The sequence below is a fragment of the Telmatherina bonti genome, assembly GCF_933228915.1.
Source record: "Telmatherina bonti genome assembly, chromosome: 4".
In the NCBI taxonomy this organism is placed as follows: domain Eukaryota; kingdom Metazoa; phylum Chordata; class Actinopteri; order Atheriniformes; family Telmatherinidae; genus Telmatherina; species Telmatherina bonti.
In genome coordinates this window covers 31,854,543-31,871,858 of record NC_136622.1, presented here as the reverse complement: position 1 = coordinate 31,871,858, position 17,316 = coordinate 31,854,543, and the positions used below count along the sequence as shown (strand labels likewise).

The following is a 17,316-nucleotide window of genomic DNA, read 5'->3' as shown; positions in this document are numbered from 1 at the left end:
TTTTTTTTTTTTTTTTTTTTTTTTTTGTCTTGTCCAGCATTTAAGCAAGCAGACTGATGTTCTGGATGCTGTGTTCTGCTGAGCAAATTTATTTTGCCAAGGGGAACTTTTGTAGATGTAATGATCCCCTTGTATTTCTTGATTCTTATTTTATTTTTCAATTTGTTTTGGATAATAGCTTGTATTACAGAGTTTATGCTGCTGGACCCGACCGGAAAGGACAGGAAAGGGGCAGAAAAAGAACAGAAAAGAGAACATAAAAAAACAAAAAAAAAACAAAAGAAAGAGATCAATGCATACATGTATATGCACATACATACCCACCTACATATATATGTATATACACTCGCACATACATTATATATATACATATATACATACATACATACATATACACATACATACACATGCATACACACACATGTACACATACATGCATACATAAAGATAGATATACATACATACATATACACATACATACACATGCATACACACACATGTACACATACATGCATACATAAAGATAGATATACATACATACATATACACATACATACACACACATTATATATATATATATATATATATATATATATATATATATATATATATATATATATATATATATATATATATATATATATTATATATACATATATACACATATACATACTCATACATACACATACACATACACATACACATACACACACATACACATACACTCACACATATGCATACATATATACATATCCATACACATACATACATACACATACACATAAGTACACACACATACCCACCCACACACATAAATATATACACCCACACAAGCCAACTCTAGATTCGTGGAGAACAAAAACCGTTGACAATCATGAGGACCAGAAACTAGCAAGTTAAGTCAAAAAGACAGAAAGAGAGGTACCTGCTGTTAGTGAATAAACTTGCTGGATGACTCAGTGACTGTGACACATGCAGAACATTCATGCAGAACATTCAGAGTGGAACGTGTTTAGAGAAGAGTGATCATGCCAATGTGACCCCGCCCGCCTACAGCTAGAGGAAGGCCAGGAGAACCCAGAGACCCGGGTAACCGACAGTCACCCCCAGGTACAGATCCCAACCCCCCCACTCCAGAGCCAGCCATGCATCTGCCCAGGAGGTGGCGAAGGAGGTGCCCAACCAGAGTCCCCCGCAGTCAGGGGGAACAGGCCCCAGCAGGCCCAGGCCGGCAAGGGCCGATCCCGCCGGGCACCGGCCACCTAGGGCAGACAGAGCGCAGGCCCCAGGGCCCCAAGAGCCCGTGAGCAGCCCCCCGCCCCCGCAGGCAGAGGGCACAGCCCACACCGACGGAGGACCAGGATCCCCAGACCGCCACCCAGCGGCAGCCAGGTCGCACCCCAGCGCACCAGCCGCGCCCCCGGGTACAGGACACCACCCCCCCACCACCAAACCACACACACATATACATGCATACCCCCCCCCCCCAACACGCACTCCCCTCACACATATACATGCATACCCCCCCCCCAAACACGCACTCCCCTCTCAACCCCCATCCACACAACCCTCTGCAATCCATGCACATCATCCATCACATATACAACCCCACCCCACCTCTACTCACTCACCCATACCAAGTCACACGAACCCCAATCGCCCCCGCCCCCACACACGCTCACCCCCCCCCCCCCCCACACACGCTCACACCCCGCCACCCCATCCCTCTACTTCTACCCAACCACACATGCCCCACCAAACACCCCTCCACCACCCATAGCCCCCCTCCAAACTTCACCCTCACTCACACATCCCATTCCGCATATACACCCCCCCTACACACACACACACACACACACACACCCTCACTCCTCCAACACAGGCACACCCCAATACAACCCACGCGCCAACATACCCCTCCACACACACATCTACTCATCCTCACACATCCCTATCCCCTACCCACCTATATCCCCAACCCTAATCCCCCCCCCAGCCATCCCACCATCCATCTGTAACCCCATACACCCACTCCCACACATCCTCACCTCACCCCTCCATCATGTCCCATGTGAGATACCTCAGAGGGGGCAGAGGACAGGATGGCCCCGATCAGGGCCCCCATAATTACCGCCCACCACTCCCAGCGTCCCCCCCACCACCCCACAGATGCAGCCGACCCAGCACCCCCCCAGGGCCGGCGACAACCCTCCTACAGCCAGGCCAGCCCAGACTTAGGCCTAATGGACGGCACTCTTCCCCCACCCGTACCCCCCCCCCAGTAAAGCCCCGAGAGCAGGGGCATGAGAAGACCCTATCGTCCCTGCCTCCCCCCCGCTTATGACTGATTGTGAAGTATGTATTAGTTGCAATTAAAACTGAGGGAAGTGCCACGCGGTGTTGGGAGAGGGACCACCTAAGCAGCCCCGCCCACCATACACCGCATGCTCTTCCCCCTGATCATGTGAGTCGTCAGTGTTTTGGTGTTTGGTGTCTAAGTGTAATTAAAACTGGGAGGTGAGCCGAGGCTGGGTGCAGCGATCAAAACCACCTTGATGGCCTTTCTCACCACCCAGCGCCACGTGCACACCTCCCAATACCCTGCCTGTGTGTGATGGGGAGCGGGGAGGAAGAGGGGTTGAGGGATTTAAGTCTGGAGGAAAGTGAGCTTTCCTCCAGAAGGTGAGCCGCCCGCAGCACTGGGCATGCCCCCTACTCCCAGGGCCCCCCAAGGACCAGGACAAGCCGGGGACAGCCATCCCCGTAACCAGAGCCTTCGGCGACTCTAACCAGAGAGTCATCACCGACCCAAGAGGGGACCAACTCACCACATGCAGAAGGGGGGCACGAGGACAAAGAGGAGGCGGGGCAGCAGAAGGGGAATCCCAGACCGATTGTCCACCGCCCCCTCACTCACAGAGGACACCCCCACCTGGGGACATGAAGTCCCCCCTTGTCCACACATCGGCACTTCACACTGTCTCAGCACACACCTACAGCCACACACACACACACACTTCCAGACACATTCAGGTCCACCCAGCCACCCGTTCAGCCCACCCTTAAAACCATCCTCCTGACCCCCACGTCACATCCAAATCTCCCCCACTCCCATCCATCATATCTACACTTATCCACCAACCTACCACACACATGCACCACCCACTCCCCCATACATACACCCCTGCCCCCCCCCCCCCCACACACACACACAGACAGCACGCCCCCCCCTCCCCCCTCCTCCCCCCCCCACACACACACCCGTATACATGCACCACCGCCACTCCCCACATACACGCATCACCCCACTCCCCTACACACACGGCACTACCCCCCCCCCCCACAGACACCACGACACCCCCCCACACACGCATCATCACACTTCCCCACCCACACACATCCACATACCTATGTACCGCCACCAATTCAATTCAATTCAATTAAACTTTATTTATATAGCGTCAAATCACGGCAATGCCATCTCAAGACGCTTTACAGACAGAGGGGAAAACATAATGAAGGCCAATTCATAACAGCCTATATAAGGAAACCAACAGATTGAGTTGAGTCCAACTCAATCTCCCATCCTGAGCAAGCACACTGGCAACAGTGGGAAGGAAAAAACTCCCTTTTAACAGGAAGGAAACCTCCGGCAGAACCCGGCTCAGGACAGGCAGCCATCTGCCTCTGCTGTGTGGGGGGAAGAGGACAGAAAGACAACAGACAACAGGAACTGCTACTCCTCCCTGCTGCGACAGGAGACATACATGTTAATGATGCAACACTGTTATGGGGGGGGGGGGGGGTAATAGAAAGAGATAAAGAGAAAAAGAAAGAAGCTCAGTGTATCAGGAAATGTCCCTCACCAGTCTAAACCTATAGCAGCATAACTAAGGGATGCTAACCATCCCTAGCTATAGGACTTATAAAAAAGATAAGTCTTCAGCCTAGTCTTTAAGGTGGGGAGGGTGTCTGCTTCCCTAACACTAACTGGGAGCTTATTCCATAAGAGAGGGGCCTGATAACCAAAGGCTCTGCCTCCTGCTCGGCTCTTTGAGACTCTAGGAACCACAAGTAAGCCTGCAGTCTGCGAACAAAGTACTCTACTTGGTATATAAGGAACAATGAGGTCTTTGATATATAGTGGTGCCTGGTTGTGGAGGGCTTTATATGTAAGGAGAAGGATTTTAAATTCTATTCTAGATTCAACAGGCAGCCAATGAAGAGAGGCTAAAACTGGAGAAATATGATCTCTCATGCTGGTTCTGGTCAGGACTCTGGCTGCAGAATTCTGGATCAGCTGAAGGCTTTTCAGGGCATATTTAGGACAGCCCAGCAATAGAGAGTTACAGTAATCTAGTCTCGAAGTAACAAAAGCGTGAACCAGTTTTTCTGCATCACTCCGAGACAGAATGTCCCTAATTTTGGCTATATTACGTAAATGAAAGAAGGCTGTTTTAGTAACCTGCTTAATATGTGGGCCAAAGGACAGGTCAGGGTCAAATATTACTCCAAGGTTTCTCACTGTAGCACTGGAAGCTAAAGTAATGCCATCCAGGTTCATTACAAAACCGGAGAATTTAGCTCTGAGTTTTTCCAGATCTAACGAGAATTACTTCAGTCTCATCTGAGTTTAAGAGGAGAAAATTTCTAGACATCCAAGTCTTTATGTCTATGAGACAATTTTGTAGCCTATTGGGCTGATTTGTTTCATCTGGTTTAAAGGATAAGTATAGTTGAGTATCATCTGCATAACAATGAAAGTTTATTCCATGCTGTCTAATAATTTTGCCTAAAGGGAGCATATATAGCGTGAAGAGTATTGGTCCAAGTACAGAACCTTGAGGAACTCCATGACTTACTGTCGTTTGGGAGGAGGACTTGTCATTTACATGAACAAACTGAAGTCTATCAGATAAATATGATTTAAACCAGCTTAACGCTGTACCTGTAATTCCAATCACCTGTTCTAGTCTTTGTAACAGAATGTTATGATCGACTGTATCAAATGCAGCACTAAGATCAAGCAAGATAAGTACGGACACAAGTCCTTTGTCTGAGGCCATAAGAAGGTCATTAGTAACTTTCACCAATGCTGTCTCAGTACTATGATGAGCTCTAAATCCTGACTGAAACTCCTCGCATAAATTATTTCTGCTCAGGTGGGCATATAGCTGAGCGGAAACTATTTTCTCCAGAATTTTGGACATAAACGGGAGGTTAGATATAGGTCTATAATTTGCTATCACCTCTGGATCCAGAGATTGCTTTTTAAGTAAAGGCTTGATTACAGTAGTTTTAAATGATTGTGGTACATATCCTGTCACTAAAGACATATTGATAAGACTTAGTAGTGATGTATTAATTAAAGGGAAAATGTCCTTAAAGAGGCTCGTTGGGAGAGGGTCTAAGATACTGGTGGATGGTTTAGATGAAGCTATTATTTTAGTTAATTCAGAGGGTTGGACAGGACAGAAACTATTTAGACACAAGTCAGATCCTGGTTCTAAGGATGCTTCGGAGACCACAACAGGCTCAACATTATAGGTAGAAGGAAGAGTATTGTGAATTTGATCTCTAACAGTATCAATTTTATTCCTGAAAAAATACATGAAATCATCACAGCTAAGTGAGAAAGGAATACATGGCTCCACAGCGCTCCGGCTCCTAGTAAGCCTAGCTACAGTGCTGAAAAGAAACTGAGGGTTGTTTTTGTTTTCCTCTATCAATGATGAATAATAAGCTGTTCTTGCCGTACGTAAGGCTTTTTTGTATACGATTAAACTTTCTTTCCAGGTTAAGTGAGACTCCTCTAGTCCTGATGAACGCCATCTGTTTTCCAAACGCCTTGATGCCTGTTTTAGAGCTCGAAGCTGGGAATTAAACCAGGGAGCCTTCATAATCTTACCTAATTTCTTCTTCTTTAGGGGGGCAACATTATCCAAGGTTGTACGCATTGAAGCTGTTATAGTATCAGCATGTTGATCAATCTGAGCAGGAGTAAGGCTTAAAGGGGGACTCTCAGTCATGCTAACACATGGTAGATGTGAAAAAATTGATTCAACTGATTGTTTAAATTTTGTAATATTATTGTCTGATAAACATCTACTATAGTAGAATTTATTTTTGGTCAGTGAGTAATCAAATAAAGTGAATTCAAAGGTTAATAAGAAGTGATCGGACAAGACAGGGTTTTGAGGAAATACTTTGAGCTTATCAGTCTCAATACCATATGTTAGAACAAGATCAAGAGTATGACCATGAGAGTGAGTGGCTCCATTGACATTTTGTGAAAACCCAATTGAGTTTAGAATAGAGCTAAAGGAAATGTTTAAACTATCATTTTCAACGTCAACATGAATATTAAAATCACCTAGTACAATGACCTTATCAGTAGTCAGCACTAACTCAGACAAGAGATCAGAGAATTCGGTCAGAAACTCGGAGTAAGGTCCAGGTGGGCGATACACTAATGCTAAAAGGAGCGGTTTCTCTGAATTCCATTTTGGATGAGATAAATTTAATGTCAGGAATTCAAAGGTTTTATAGTTAGTTTTGTGCTTAGGATTAATTAAAAATTCTGACTTAAAAATAGCTGCAACACCTCCTCCTCTGCCTGTAGTTCTAGGAATGTGAAAGTTTAAATAGTTAGCTGGCGTAGCTTCATTAATACTAACATAATCCTCTTGCTGTAACCAGGTTTCCGTAAGACAGAATAAATCAATGTGGTGATCACCTATCAAGTCATTGACTAATAAAGACTTATTTGGGAGGGATCTAATATTCAGTAGGCCACACTTTATTGTCTTATTTTCAGATTTTATTAGATCCATTGTTTTTATTTTTATGAGGTTTTCACGATTAACCCCAGAAGTGTTTTTGTGTTGTTTAATTCTTACTGCTGGGAAGTTGTATAAGGTCGGAATGGGGTTTTGGGTGGGCGGCGGCAGGTGGGAAGCTGCAGAAAAGTGTGTAGGACTACAATTCTGCCTCCTGGTCCCAACCCTGAGTTGTCAATTTAGCTAACTAATAAAAGAGTCCATATTGCTAGATAAGAGAGCGGCTCCATCCAACGTGGGATGGATGCCATCTCTCCTAATAAGACCAGGCTTTCCCCAAAAAGCGCTCCAATTATCTATAAAACCCACGTTGTTATCGGGACACCACCTAGACAACCAGCGGTTGAAGGATGACATGCGGCTAAACATGTCATCGCTGATTAAATTTGGCAAGGGACCAGAGAAAACTACGGAGTCCGACATGCTCTTGGCAAAGTTACACACCGAAGCAACATTAATTTTAGTGACCTCCGATTGGCGTAACCGGGTGTCGTTACCGCCGACGTGAATTACAATCTTACGGTATTTACGTTTAGCCTTAGCCAGCAGTTAACAGATTCTCTAGGGAAACAGGAAATGACACAATACGTTACCGCAATGTCAGCGCGTCCAGACAACGCCCAAACGCCCATCAGAAGATGGGTTTCCACCAAATATCCCATCCCTAGATTCTGACTGGCTCCACAGCTACCTGTTCAGGGTCATGGGCAACCAGGAGAACCAGCAATTAGCAAGTGAGGAGCAGGGTTCACCCTGGACAGGTGTGATGGCCAACATAGAGAAAAAAACAACCGCTCATGCACACACACACACTTAAGGAGAATTTTAAATTTGACCAGGTAACCTAACATGCATGTCTAAAAGCATAAAAACAACACAGACACACCATAAAAGAAAAATATTGAGGAAAAATATGAGAAAAATGAGCAATAAACAATAAAGATGAACAAAATAATGCACATGGACATTAACTGGTACCAGTGAAATATTGAATATATTACAATTTTTGATTAGTGCTCATCTAAACAATGATAAGAAACAGTATTAAAACTTGTACATTTTGAGAAAAATCTAAGTCTTTTCATTGTGTTAGACTAATCAACCTGAAGACTGAGACGAGAAGAAAACAGCAGGCTTATCTGAGACTCAAAATTACCCAGCAGCAAACGCAGAGCACACCGTGCCACCTTTTCACTCTCTTCATACACTGAAGGGTAATATCTGCAGGAAATCTTTCTGCATTGCATTATACATCAGGCTGCTGCACATAGAATGCCTAATCTATATATGATTCAACATATGGATTCTGCAGTAGTAAAAGTTATTAGACTCCTGAAACAGTGCTGGACGGTGGAGTGCATATATTCTCAGCAGTGAGCAGACGATGACTCCCTTAGACAAGATAATGATGTAGTCTGATCTGTTTTTTTCTTAGTTTGCTTACATTTGCAACCTTGTTGGAAGATAGAGGTTGCAGCTTTACAACTACAACAAATGTCAATTCTAATATTCACTCTGTGGATTGGCCTTATTTTAAGTGTTTAATTTTAAACCCATTTTAGACCTCCTTTAAGTGATGCTAGTGTCTGATTTAGTCTCTGAATATATTAATCTGCAAATTTCTTCTTCTGTTTGGAGGTCAATTAAATTACTTTATTTTCTATTATTTCACATGTTGAGCCAATGATCAAAGTACAATATTATTCTTACAGCACAAAGCAAGTATGTTTCATTGATGAGTTTGTCACAGTAGGGAGTAAATAACTCAGTTGCATACAGATGAATGTTATTAAGCTATTTTAATGGCCTTTTGGGACAACTGCTAAAAAGGTAGTTGTTGGTAATCAAAGGGTTTCAGTTTTTTGTGTTTCTTACAACCCCAAATGATAAGTTTTGACAGTAAATCAAAGGCTAAATTAAAAAAATTGCAGTGCTTCTCATATTTACCTACATTAAATTTGAAACAGTTTTAAATCAAGATTTTGGATGATCTGCAAGTCATAAAAATAATTTCATTTTTAAATGTACATCCATTTGTGGGGTTTCAGGGATGCTACCCACAAAAGAGACAAAAGGAAAATAGGAAAGGGATGGGGGAATTTTGGTTACTAAGACAATTCATCCATTTATCCATCTTCTGCCATTTCTCAGAGGTCATGTCTCGGAGTCAGTAGCACAAAAGTCAGGACTTCCTTTTTTGTAAAACATATTCCAGGTTATCTGGTGGAATCCTGAGGTGTTACCACACGAGCCCTCCAGCAAGAGACTGTGTTTATAAAATAAAATAAAATAAAATAAAATAAAATAAAATAAAATAAAATAAAATAAAATAAAATAAAAACTCAACTGTTAATGATTTTGATGAAGAAAATATTAATTAAATCACCAAAATAAATTTTATCAACCCCCTAAGGGTCCTTATGATTTACATATAACTTCATGCATGTTTATACTTCACAAACATTTCGTTATTATGGCACAGGATAATAGATTTTTCTGTTTTTCTCAGTTCATTCCAGATTTATTATAAGTTAAAAAGTTCTGTTCTATTTGACCAGTTTAAAGAAATAAATACATGGAAATGACCACAAATGATATATAGAAAGCTGGGTTTCATTATTACTTTATGTATTATTATTATTATTTTTTTTAATGTTTTTTTTAAGTATCTAAAGTTTCATTTGTACAAAAGTGTACATTATTAGGCATACAAGGTTTGCTTCTGCCTATTTAATTTTATTTTATATTTATTTTTGTTTATTGATTGTTTTTATGGAAATGAATAAACTGATTGTGACTGATAACAAACAAAACAAAATAAACTGACTGCCTAACTAACTAACTAAAATCTGTTTTTTAAGGATTAGGGTAAAACTCGAGCTTCAGAAGTAATCTGAACATATTTATAAACTAGTTAAGAATATACAGTGTATAAACTTTAATTAGATTAATCGACTTTTCATTGAATTAGTGTTGTAATTTGCTCGCAAATTCCGATTGGTCACCCCGCCGGTGTTCCTCGGCAACCGTGACGTCACAGCGTTTGCCAATCGAAGACCTCGCAGGAGTGACGCTCCTATCGCGAGATTACAGCGTTAGCTTGCTTTATGAGCTAGCTGGAAAGAGCTTGTTCTTGTGCCTGCAGTTTTGAATTTTGTTTCTTTTTTTTATTATCGCAAACGCGCCAAAAAGGACTGCTTATTGCTGACACATTTCTCTTCCTTCCTGCGAGAAAGTACAATCGCCGGACCTCGAGTTTGCACGGTAAAATGAGAAAACACACGGTCTGTTAACTAGCCCGGACTGTTGCTCAGCGGGGTTTGTTTTGGAAACATCGTTGAACTTTCACATGATTTTTCACTCTCATTAAATGCCTTTAAATATCATGTTGGTTTCAGAAGTATCTTGTTGTTAATGTGCACTAGTTAGCCATTACTGTCTGAAATCTGCCTTGTTATTGTAGCGTTGGCTGGTCGTGTAGATACTGACTGCGACCGAGCTGTGTCAGGCTTGCTCACGTCTCGCACGTCTCTGCTTCCCAGGATCCCAATGATGAGTTATGCTGAAAAGCCAGAAGATGTCACAAAAGAGGAGTGGATGGACAAATTAAACAATGTTCACATACAGAGAGCAGACATGAATCGACTCATTATGAATTACCTGGTGACAGGTGAGATATCTGGCTTTATTTTATTTTATTTTTTATTTCAGACAGGTCAACAATATTTATATTCTTCTACATACATATACAATAAACCTAACACTCATCCTGTTTTCCGAATCCAGTGTTTTCCACAGAGCATATATAAATATATACATATACGTACCCATACCTACACACACACACACACATATATATATATATATATATATATATATATATATATATATATATATATATATATATATACATACATACACACACACACATATATACATACACATACATACCCATATGCATACCTATACCCATACACATCCAAACATTCATATTATACTCACATATATACTCATGCATATACCTACACACACACACACATACATAATTATACCTAGCTGTATATAACTGTACCCTTATACAAATATGCACCTCTACACGTTCTCACACCCATGCATATACAGACATACACCCATGTATACCCCCACATAACCACCTACACATACATGGAAATACATATATACAGTCCTGTTTCTCCCATTTGTACCTCCTTTGAACTCATTTCAAACTCTCATCCCCATACTTGCTGCAAAGCATCTGTCTAAATCTTTTTTTAAATAGACTCATGCTTGAACATTATTTCAGCTCGTGACTGAGCTTATTCCAAATCCTCACACCACTGACCGAAATGCACATCCTCTTCAACGTTGTTCTTACACTGCTAATTTTGAAGTTAAGGTTTTCCCTGTAATTATAGCCCCTGTCTCTATCAGTAAAAAAAAATTCTGTATATTATTTGGTAGTTGTTTGTTTCTGACTTTATACATTAATTGTGCTGTTCGAAATTCTACCAGATCTGGGAGTTTTAATAGACAGGAGGCTTAAAGACAGTGACTGCAAGGTGAATGTCTTAATCATGTTAGTTGAATTAAAATGTGTTTACCTCTTTGTTTTATGTGCTTCAAGAGGGGTTCAAAGAGGCAGCGGAGAAGTTTAGGATGGAGTCTGGGATTGAGCCGAGCGTGGACCTGGACTCTTTGGATGAAAGGATAAAGATCAGAGAGATGATCCTGAAGGGCCAGATACAGGAAGCTATTGCACTCATCAACAGCCTTCACCCAGAGCTGCTTGATACCAATCGATACTTGTATTTCCACCTGCAGGTGAGTTCGCACTGCGTTTTGGTCAGACTTTAGTGCAACAGAAGCCCTTTGTAATCCATTTATGTCATTGCACGGTGAGAGGAAGCCGAGGTACCCTGAGAGAACCCACACATACACAGAGAGAGCATGCAAACTCTGCACAGAAAGGCCCAAACTCAAACTCAGGCTCCCGATGGCCCATCGTGTTGTTTTTCCTTCTTAAATGAAAAGTTATGGAAAGATGGACCTCGACATATGTCAAACATCAACATCCCAATTTGTGCTTCTTCTCTTGCAGCAGCAACATTTGATTGAGTTAATCAGGCTAAGAGAAACTGAGTCAGCACTTGAGTTTGCTCAGACACAACTTGCAGAGCAAGGGGAAGAAAGCCGTGAGTGTCTGACAGAGATGGAGCGAACGCTAGCCCTTCTGGCCTTCGACAACCCAGAGGAGTCGCCCTTTGGAGACCTGCTCAACATGATGCAGCGGCAAAAGGTCACCTGGTCTTTTTCTGATTGTTAACCTGATGAATTGAAAAAGAATTATGATTAAATTTATGCCATTATTTCACTGCAACATGTGTAAAATATCTGATATTACATCAGTCATGAATATGATACTTTAATATATTTAATTTGATCATTTGGATCAGAACCAAGAAATATAAATAGGTTCTTTTGAACCAAATATTTATCGGGACTCCCAGTTTTACATTTGAATATGTCCCAGTAGACAAAATCCAGTTAATCCAGTTAAATCAATGTAAAATCCAATTATTTACATGGATTTACCCACACGGATGGAGTCACGGATTTATTTTATTTTATTAATACTGTTTATATAATCAGAAAATAAATCACATGATTTGCAATCTCTCATCCAAAAGTGTTCTGGCCAAGACAGGCAGCAACACGTCAGCAATGACCAGCACAATAAAACACTAAAGCTAAATTAGATGTAGATCTAGGAGGGGATTATATAGAACGGATTAAGTTAAAACAGAAGTTTAAGATGCCATGAGTTCATCAATTCATAGAAGTGACTGAAATATAATTAGAACCCCAAATATCCTTTTCTTACACGTTCAGTGTTTCAGTCTGAATATGAATAAAGGTTGGAGGCATATGGAGTAAGAAAACTGTCTGTGTTGCAGTTTTATAAAGTTTTCATTAGAAAATGGCTTATTATGAATAAATAACAGCGTAATTGCAGTCATTTGAGTGTAATACTATGATCATAGTCATCTTCGTTCACAATAAACCAGCTGGATGTCACATTTTACATTGTTTTTAACTGTTTAACTAAACTGATGGACATAGTTGATGTGACCTTTCAGTGCATCAATTCTTTGCTGTAAACATAACGTTTGCCATGTACAATTTTTGTTACAAAACTTACAAATACTGTATTTTATTTATTAACCTCCTTATATTCATCGTCAGCTAATGGCTCTTTTCTTTATTGGGTGTAGATGAATAGGCTTGTAGTAAAATAATGCATGAAAGTAGACGAAGACAATGAAATTGTTCTTTCTTTACGATAAGAGATGAGATCATACTTTATTGTCCGTTTGCATGGAAAATTCCTGCAGTACAGAATCAAAAGTCATACAAAACAGTATAAATATTAGGGCTGTGACGATATGCATTCATCCCGATACGATTCAATTCCGATTTTTTTTTGGGTGCCGATTTTATTTAAATTGCAATTCTCACGATTCCTCGTCATTGCTAATTTTTGTAGACTAAATTTAAAAAAAATGTACAAAACTTTTTTTTAAAATTTGATTTCAGTTAGGAAAAAAACCTTATACCAGCATACTGCTGCTATAATGCGAAGAAGACAAGTAAAAAGATAAATAAAAACAATTAAAAAATGACAAATTTTATATTGGATTATTATTTATTTTTTTAAAGAATTGATTTTATTTTTAAAACAAAAAAAAAAGTGATTTTAAAATTCCTGATATTTAATTTTTCGATTTGATTTTCCTAGCCCTAATAAATATCCATAAAAAATATCTGCAAAAACATAAAATTCATTTAATTAAAAATAAAAATTGGTATGAGATTACTCGTCTAATAAATTGTCATAATTTTTTATGTTGCACCTCTGATTTAAATGCTTTAAAAAGCCAGGTCCTCTGCCTGAATATGTAGTCTTGGTTACCACATATAAACAATGATTAATAAATGTATTTATTTAACTTTTGCCTTAACTGTGAATCAGATGCCAAAATGTCGAATAAAATTCTATAAAATTAAAGCTGTTGTCCAGCTGGACAGTCCACCAGCACCTTCCTACGATGTCCTCCACTGTTTGATGTCGTGCTTGTGTTGTTCTCACTCATATGTAAGTCCTTTTGTATAAAAGCATCTGCTAAATGACTGTAGAATAGAATAAAGTAGAACTAAGCCCTTAAAATATTTGCTCTTTATAAACCACATCTCCACTAGCCCGACACACACTCTGCATTCAGGCAGTCCCGATCAGATAAATGTGACCAACCTACATCATGTATGCTGCCGCTGTATGAAAAGATAATCTGATTTCCGGAAGCACGCCTTAACTTGTTGCTTGTTCAGGCAGAGGTGTGTGATGCAAACAGGAACACAGTTAACACAGGTGATAAATAGTCTAACCAGGAGTTTGTTTATTTCAATTTCACGTCTTATCTTGATGTGCAGGTGTGGAGCGAGGTGAACCAAGCTGTGCTGGACTATGAAAACAGAGAGTCTACGCCCAAGCTGGCTAAACTCCTGAAGTTACTGCTGTGGGCTCAGAATGAGCTGGACCAGAAGAAGGTCAAATATCCCAAAATGACTGACCTCAGCACGGGCACCATCGAGGACCCCAAGTGAACATAACAGACAAGAGCAACCACCTTCCACATCTCCTTAATTTATGATCAGTCAGTGACTGTGTGACGAGCAGGTAACATATATGTATAAACAGAAGCTACATTGTTTTGTTTTTGTTTTCCACATTTCATTCATGGCAGGTGAAACTTAACTCATTGTGCAAACTGTAAATTGCTGTTCTTGCTAAGTGACAGAATTGATTCTGTTTATTTACAGATGTTTTTAGCTGGATCTTGGTGACAACCAAATTCAAATTGCTGTTTTTATATTTTGTCTTTTTAAAGCCTGAGATGTTCGTAATATTTATTGTGACCATTTTACCCAGCAACGACATTGCTACTCAGTCTGTCAAATGGCGTAAATGAAAAGTGTTGTTACTGTGTGCGGAGGTGAAGTCAGGACTCCCGATGATGAAGGGGGGAGTTCTGCCGAGCCAGAATATGTGTCTAGAATGAGCTGCTGGATGGTTTCAGATCAGAAAGTGAATTTAAAATTGAAATTTCACAAACAAAATGTGACTATTTTTCAAATAAATGGAAAGCTACACTTTATAATGGTGACTTAGTTTTAATTTATTATTATTGACTTTATTTCCTGTGATGTTTGGGGATATTCTTTAATATAAGCAGATTTTTTTTTCAGTCAGACTGTCTCTTTATGACAGTGTTTGTCAGTCCCAGTCCTCTGCACCCAAAGCCCTGCACATGTGAGATTTTATCCAACACACCTGATTCAGGTAAACTGAACTGCTCAAGTTCTTTGCAAGCTTGTTGAATGCTTAAAGCTCCAAGCATATATTTATATAATGTGAAATGACATCCTTTTAAATCAGTGTTTCCCAATTCCAGTCCTCCGCCCCCCCAGTCCTGCACGTTTTCTAGGTAACCCTACCTTAACGCACCTGAATGGAATAAAGGGCTCATTAACAGGCTGCAGTAAACTTAATGAGGAAGTTCAGTAATCTGCATCAGGAGCTTTGGATGAGGAACATGTCTAAAAACATGCAGAGTAGAGGGTCCTGATGATTGGAATTGAGAAACACTGTTTTAAGCACAGTTGGCATCCAGACATGATTTTTTTTTCAGCACAGCATAGTTGTCAGATTATGAAGCGCATGAAGTGAATGCATCAGTAGATGATACATCGTAGCACCAAACAGATGAACCAAAACAAAACTAAATAAAATAGAATTTCTTACAACAGTTCTTTGTAGAAACAACACACAACAATGTCTGAGCCTTTTCTCATTTGCATTTCATTCTCTGAAGTCTTTGTTTCAGAAGAAAAAATATGGGCTTTAAAGAACATTAAAACACAAGAAATTATTTACATATTCATAATTTTCCCTGCAGGTAATTTATGCTAATATTCACCAGCTTATCCTTAACAAACCAACTGGAACTCAGCTGGTTTTTGGCACCACTGTGTGATTTAAAAACATCCACTTGGCATTATTCCAGCCATAGAGGATCATCATGTTTGTTCATCCTGATAAATACAGAACTTGTTGATCTTCACTTGTCCCTGATTGGTGGGAAGTCTGACCGGAAGTGGCTTCATCATAATTTCTGGCTATAAAATGGAGGTTTCTTAGCAAAGTCATTTTTGCTATTGTTTAGAAAACAATTGTTTTAAGAGCCGATGAGCGATTCATTTCAGAGACATCTAAAACCCGCTGCAGGGCAGAGTCGCGGTATGAGTGTGAATTTTGTCAATTTGTGATTTTATCTGTCTGACAGTTTAAAATGGATGGTTTAATTGTTTTATGTATTTACCAAATTAAGCCTTTTTGTAGCACGACGATACATTCCCCTACCAACACATGATTGTATAATATTACTGGAGTTGGAAGGAACTATAAAGTTTGCTTTTATCACACTGATGGACCACAGAAAGCTGCTTCAACAAATGGCTGCTCTTGTCTCGTTTAAACTCATCAATTCAGACCAGAATTTTCTTTCTTTTGTGTCTGGCTTTGATTTTCATCTCTTAAATCTCAAATGTTTAAATGTAATATTTCCACTTCTCCTGCACATATGCATTTTCAAATATATGTACTGATTAAATACTAGGGCTGTGACGAGATGCTTTTGTTTCTATTCGATTCTGATTTTTTGGGTGCTGATTCGATTTAAATTGTGATTCTCACAATTCTTTGATATTGCTAATATTTGTAGATTAAAAACAAAAAAAATGTATCAAACATTTTTTTGCACGTCATTTTTCTTGATTTCAATTAGGAAAAAACAACACAGTAACCAGACCATCATTCTGCTGGTATAATGCCCAAGAAGACAAGTAAAAATATCAATAAAAACAAAGAAAAAAGAAAGATTTTTATATTTGGAAAAAACAAACAAACCGATTTTTAACAAAATTTAAAAATTGTGAAGCAAAAAAGTCCAGATTTTCAATTTTTTTATTCGATTTTCCCATCCCTATTAAATACACACACCTTCCCATTAGATTAAATAGAAATAAGAAGTTGGTACTGTGCTTATGACGGTTTACTTGCTTTGTTGTCCATTCTTTATTTGAATGTTTTTTTTTACATATTCAATTAAATTGGCTTTGAAAAACTGTCTTTAGTTAGTCCACATTTTTCTGCAGAGATTTGCAATTATTTAAACAAACCAAGCTTTTCTGAATCATTAAAAAGGTGGTTTATTAACTTTCTGACTTCATTTTGTTTGATGACGCCATATAGCCTTCATACCAGTCCAATTGTGTTGATATGCAAATCCAGCTTCCAGTGAGGCCACCATTCACCGCGCTGCTGCCAGTAAAGGACACAACCAGTGGCTCTTCGAGTTTT

The 17,316-nt window shown here is 39.9% G+C and overlaps 1 protein-coding gene across 1 annotated transcript; it reads left to right on the top strand.

The window, feature by feature from the left end:
* Positions 1–9,964: 9,964 nt before the first annotated feature.
* On the top strand, positions 9,965–15,809 carry LOC306754933 (glucose-induced degradation protein 8-B homolog). Its single transcript, XM_079239103.1, has 5 exons — positions 9,965–10,103; positions 10,382–10,509; positions 11,464–11,660; positions 11,938–12,135; positions 14,328–15,809. Exons 2-5 carry the CDS (start codon positions 10,389–10,391, stop codon positions 14,499–14,501), a joined length of 690 nt encoding a protein of 229 aa, XP_079095229.1. The 5' UTR covers positions 9,965–10,103; positions 10,382–10,388; the 3' UTR covers positions 14,502–15,809.
* The last annotated feature ends 1,507 nt before the right edge of the window (positions 15,810–17,316 follow it).

Coding starts and splice junctions, on each gene's coding strand:
- LOC306754933 (XM_079239103.1), top strand. CDS start 10,389: ATGATGAGTTATGCTGAAAAGCCAGAAGATGTCACAAAAGAGGAGTGG. Junction 10,510..11,463: donor TATGAATTACCTGGTGACAG/GTGAGATATCTG, acceptor ATGTGCTTCAAG/AGGGGTTCAAAGAGGCAGCG. Junction 11,661..11,937: donor ACTTGTATTTCCACCTGCAG/GTGAGTTCGCAC, acceptor CTTCTCTTGCAG/CAGCAACATTTGATTGAGTT.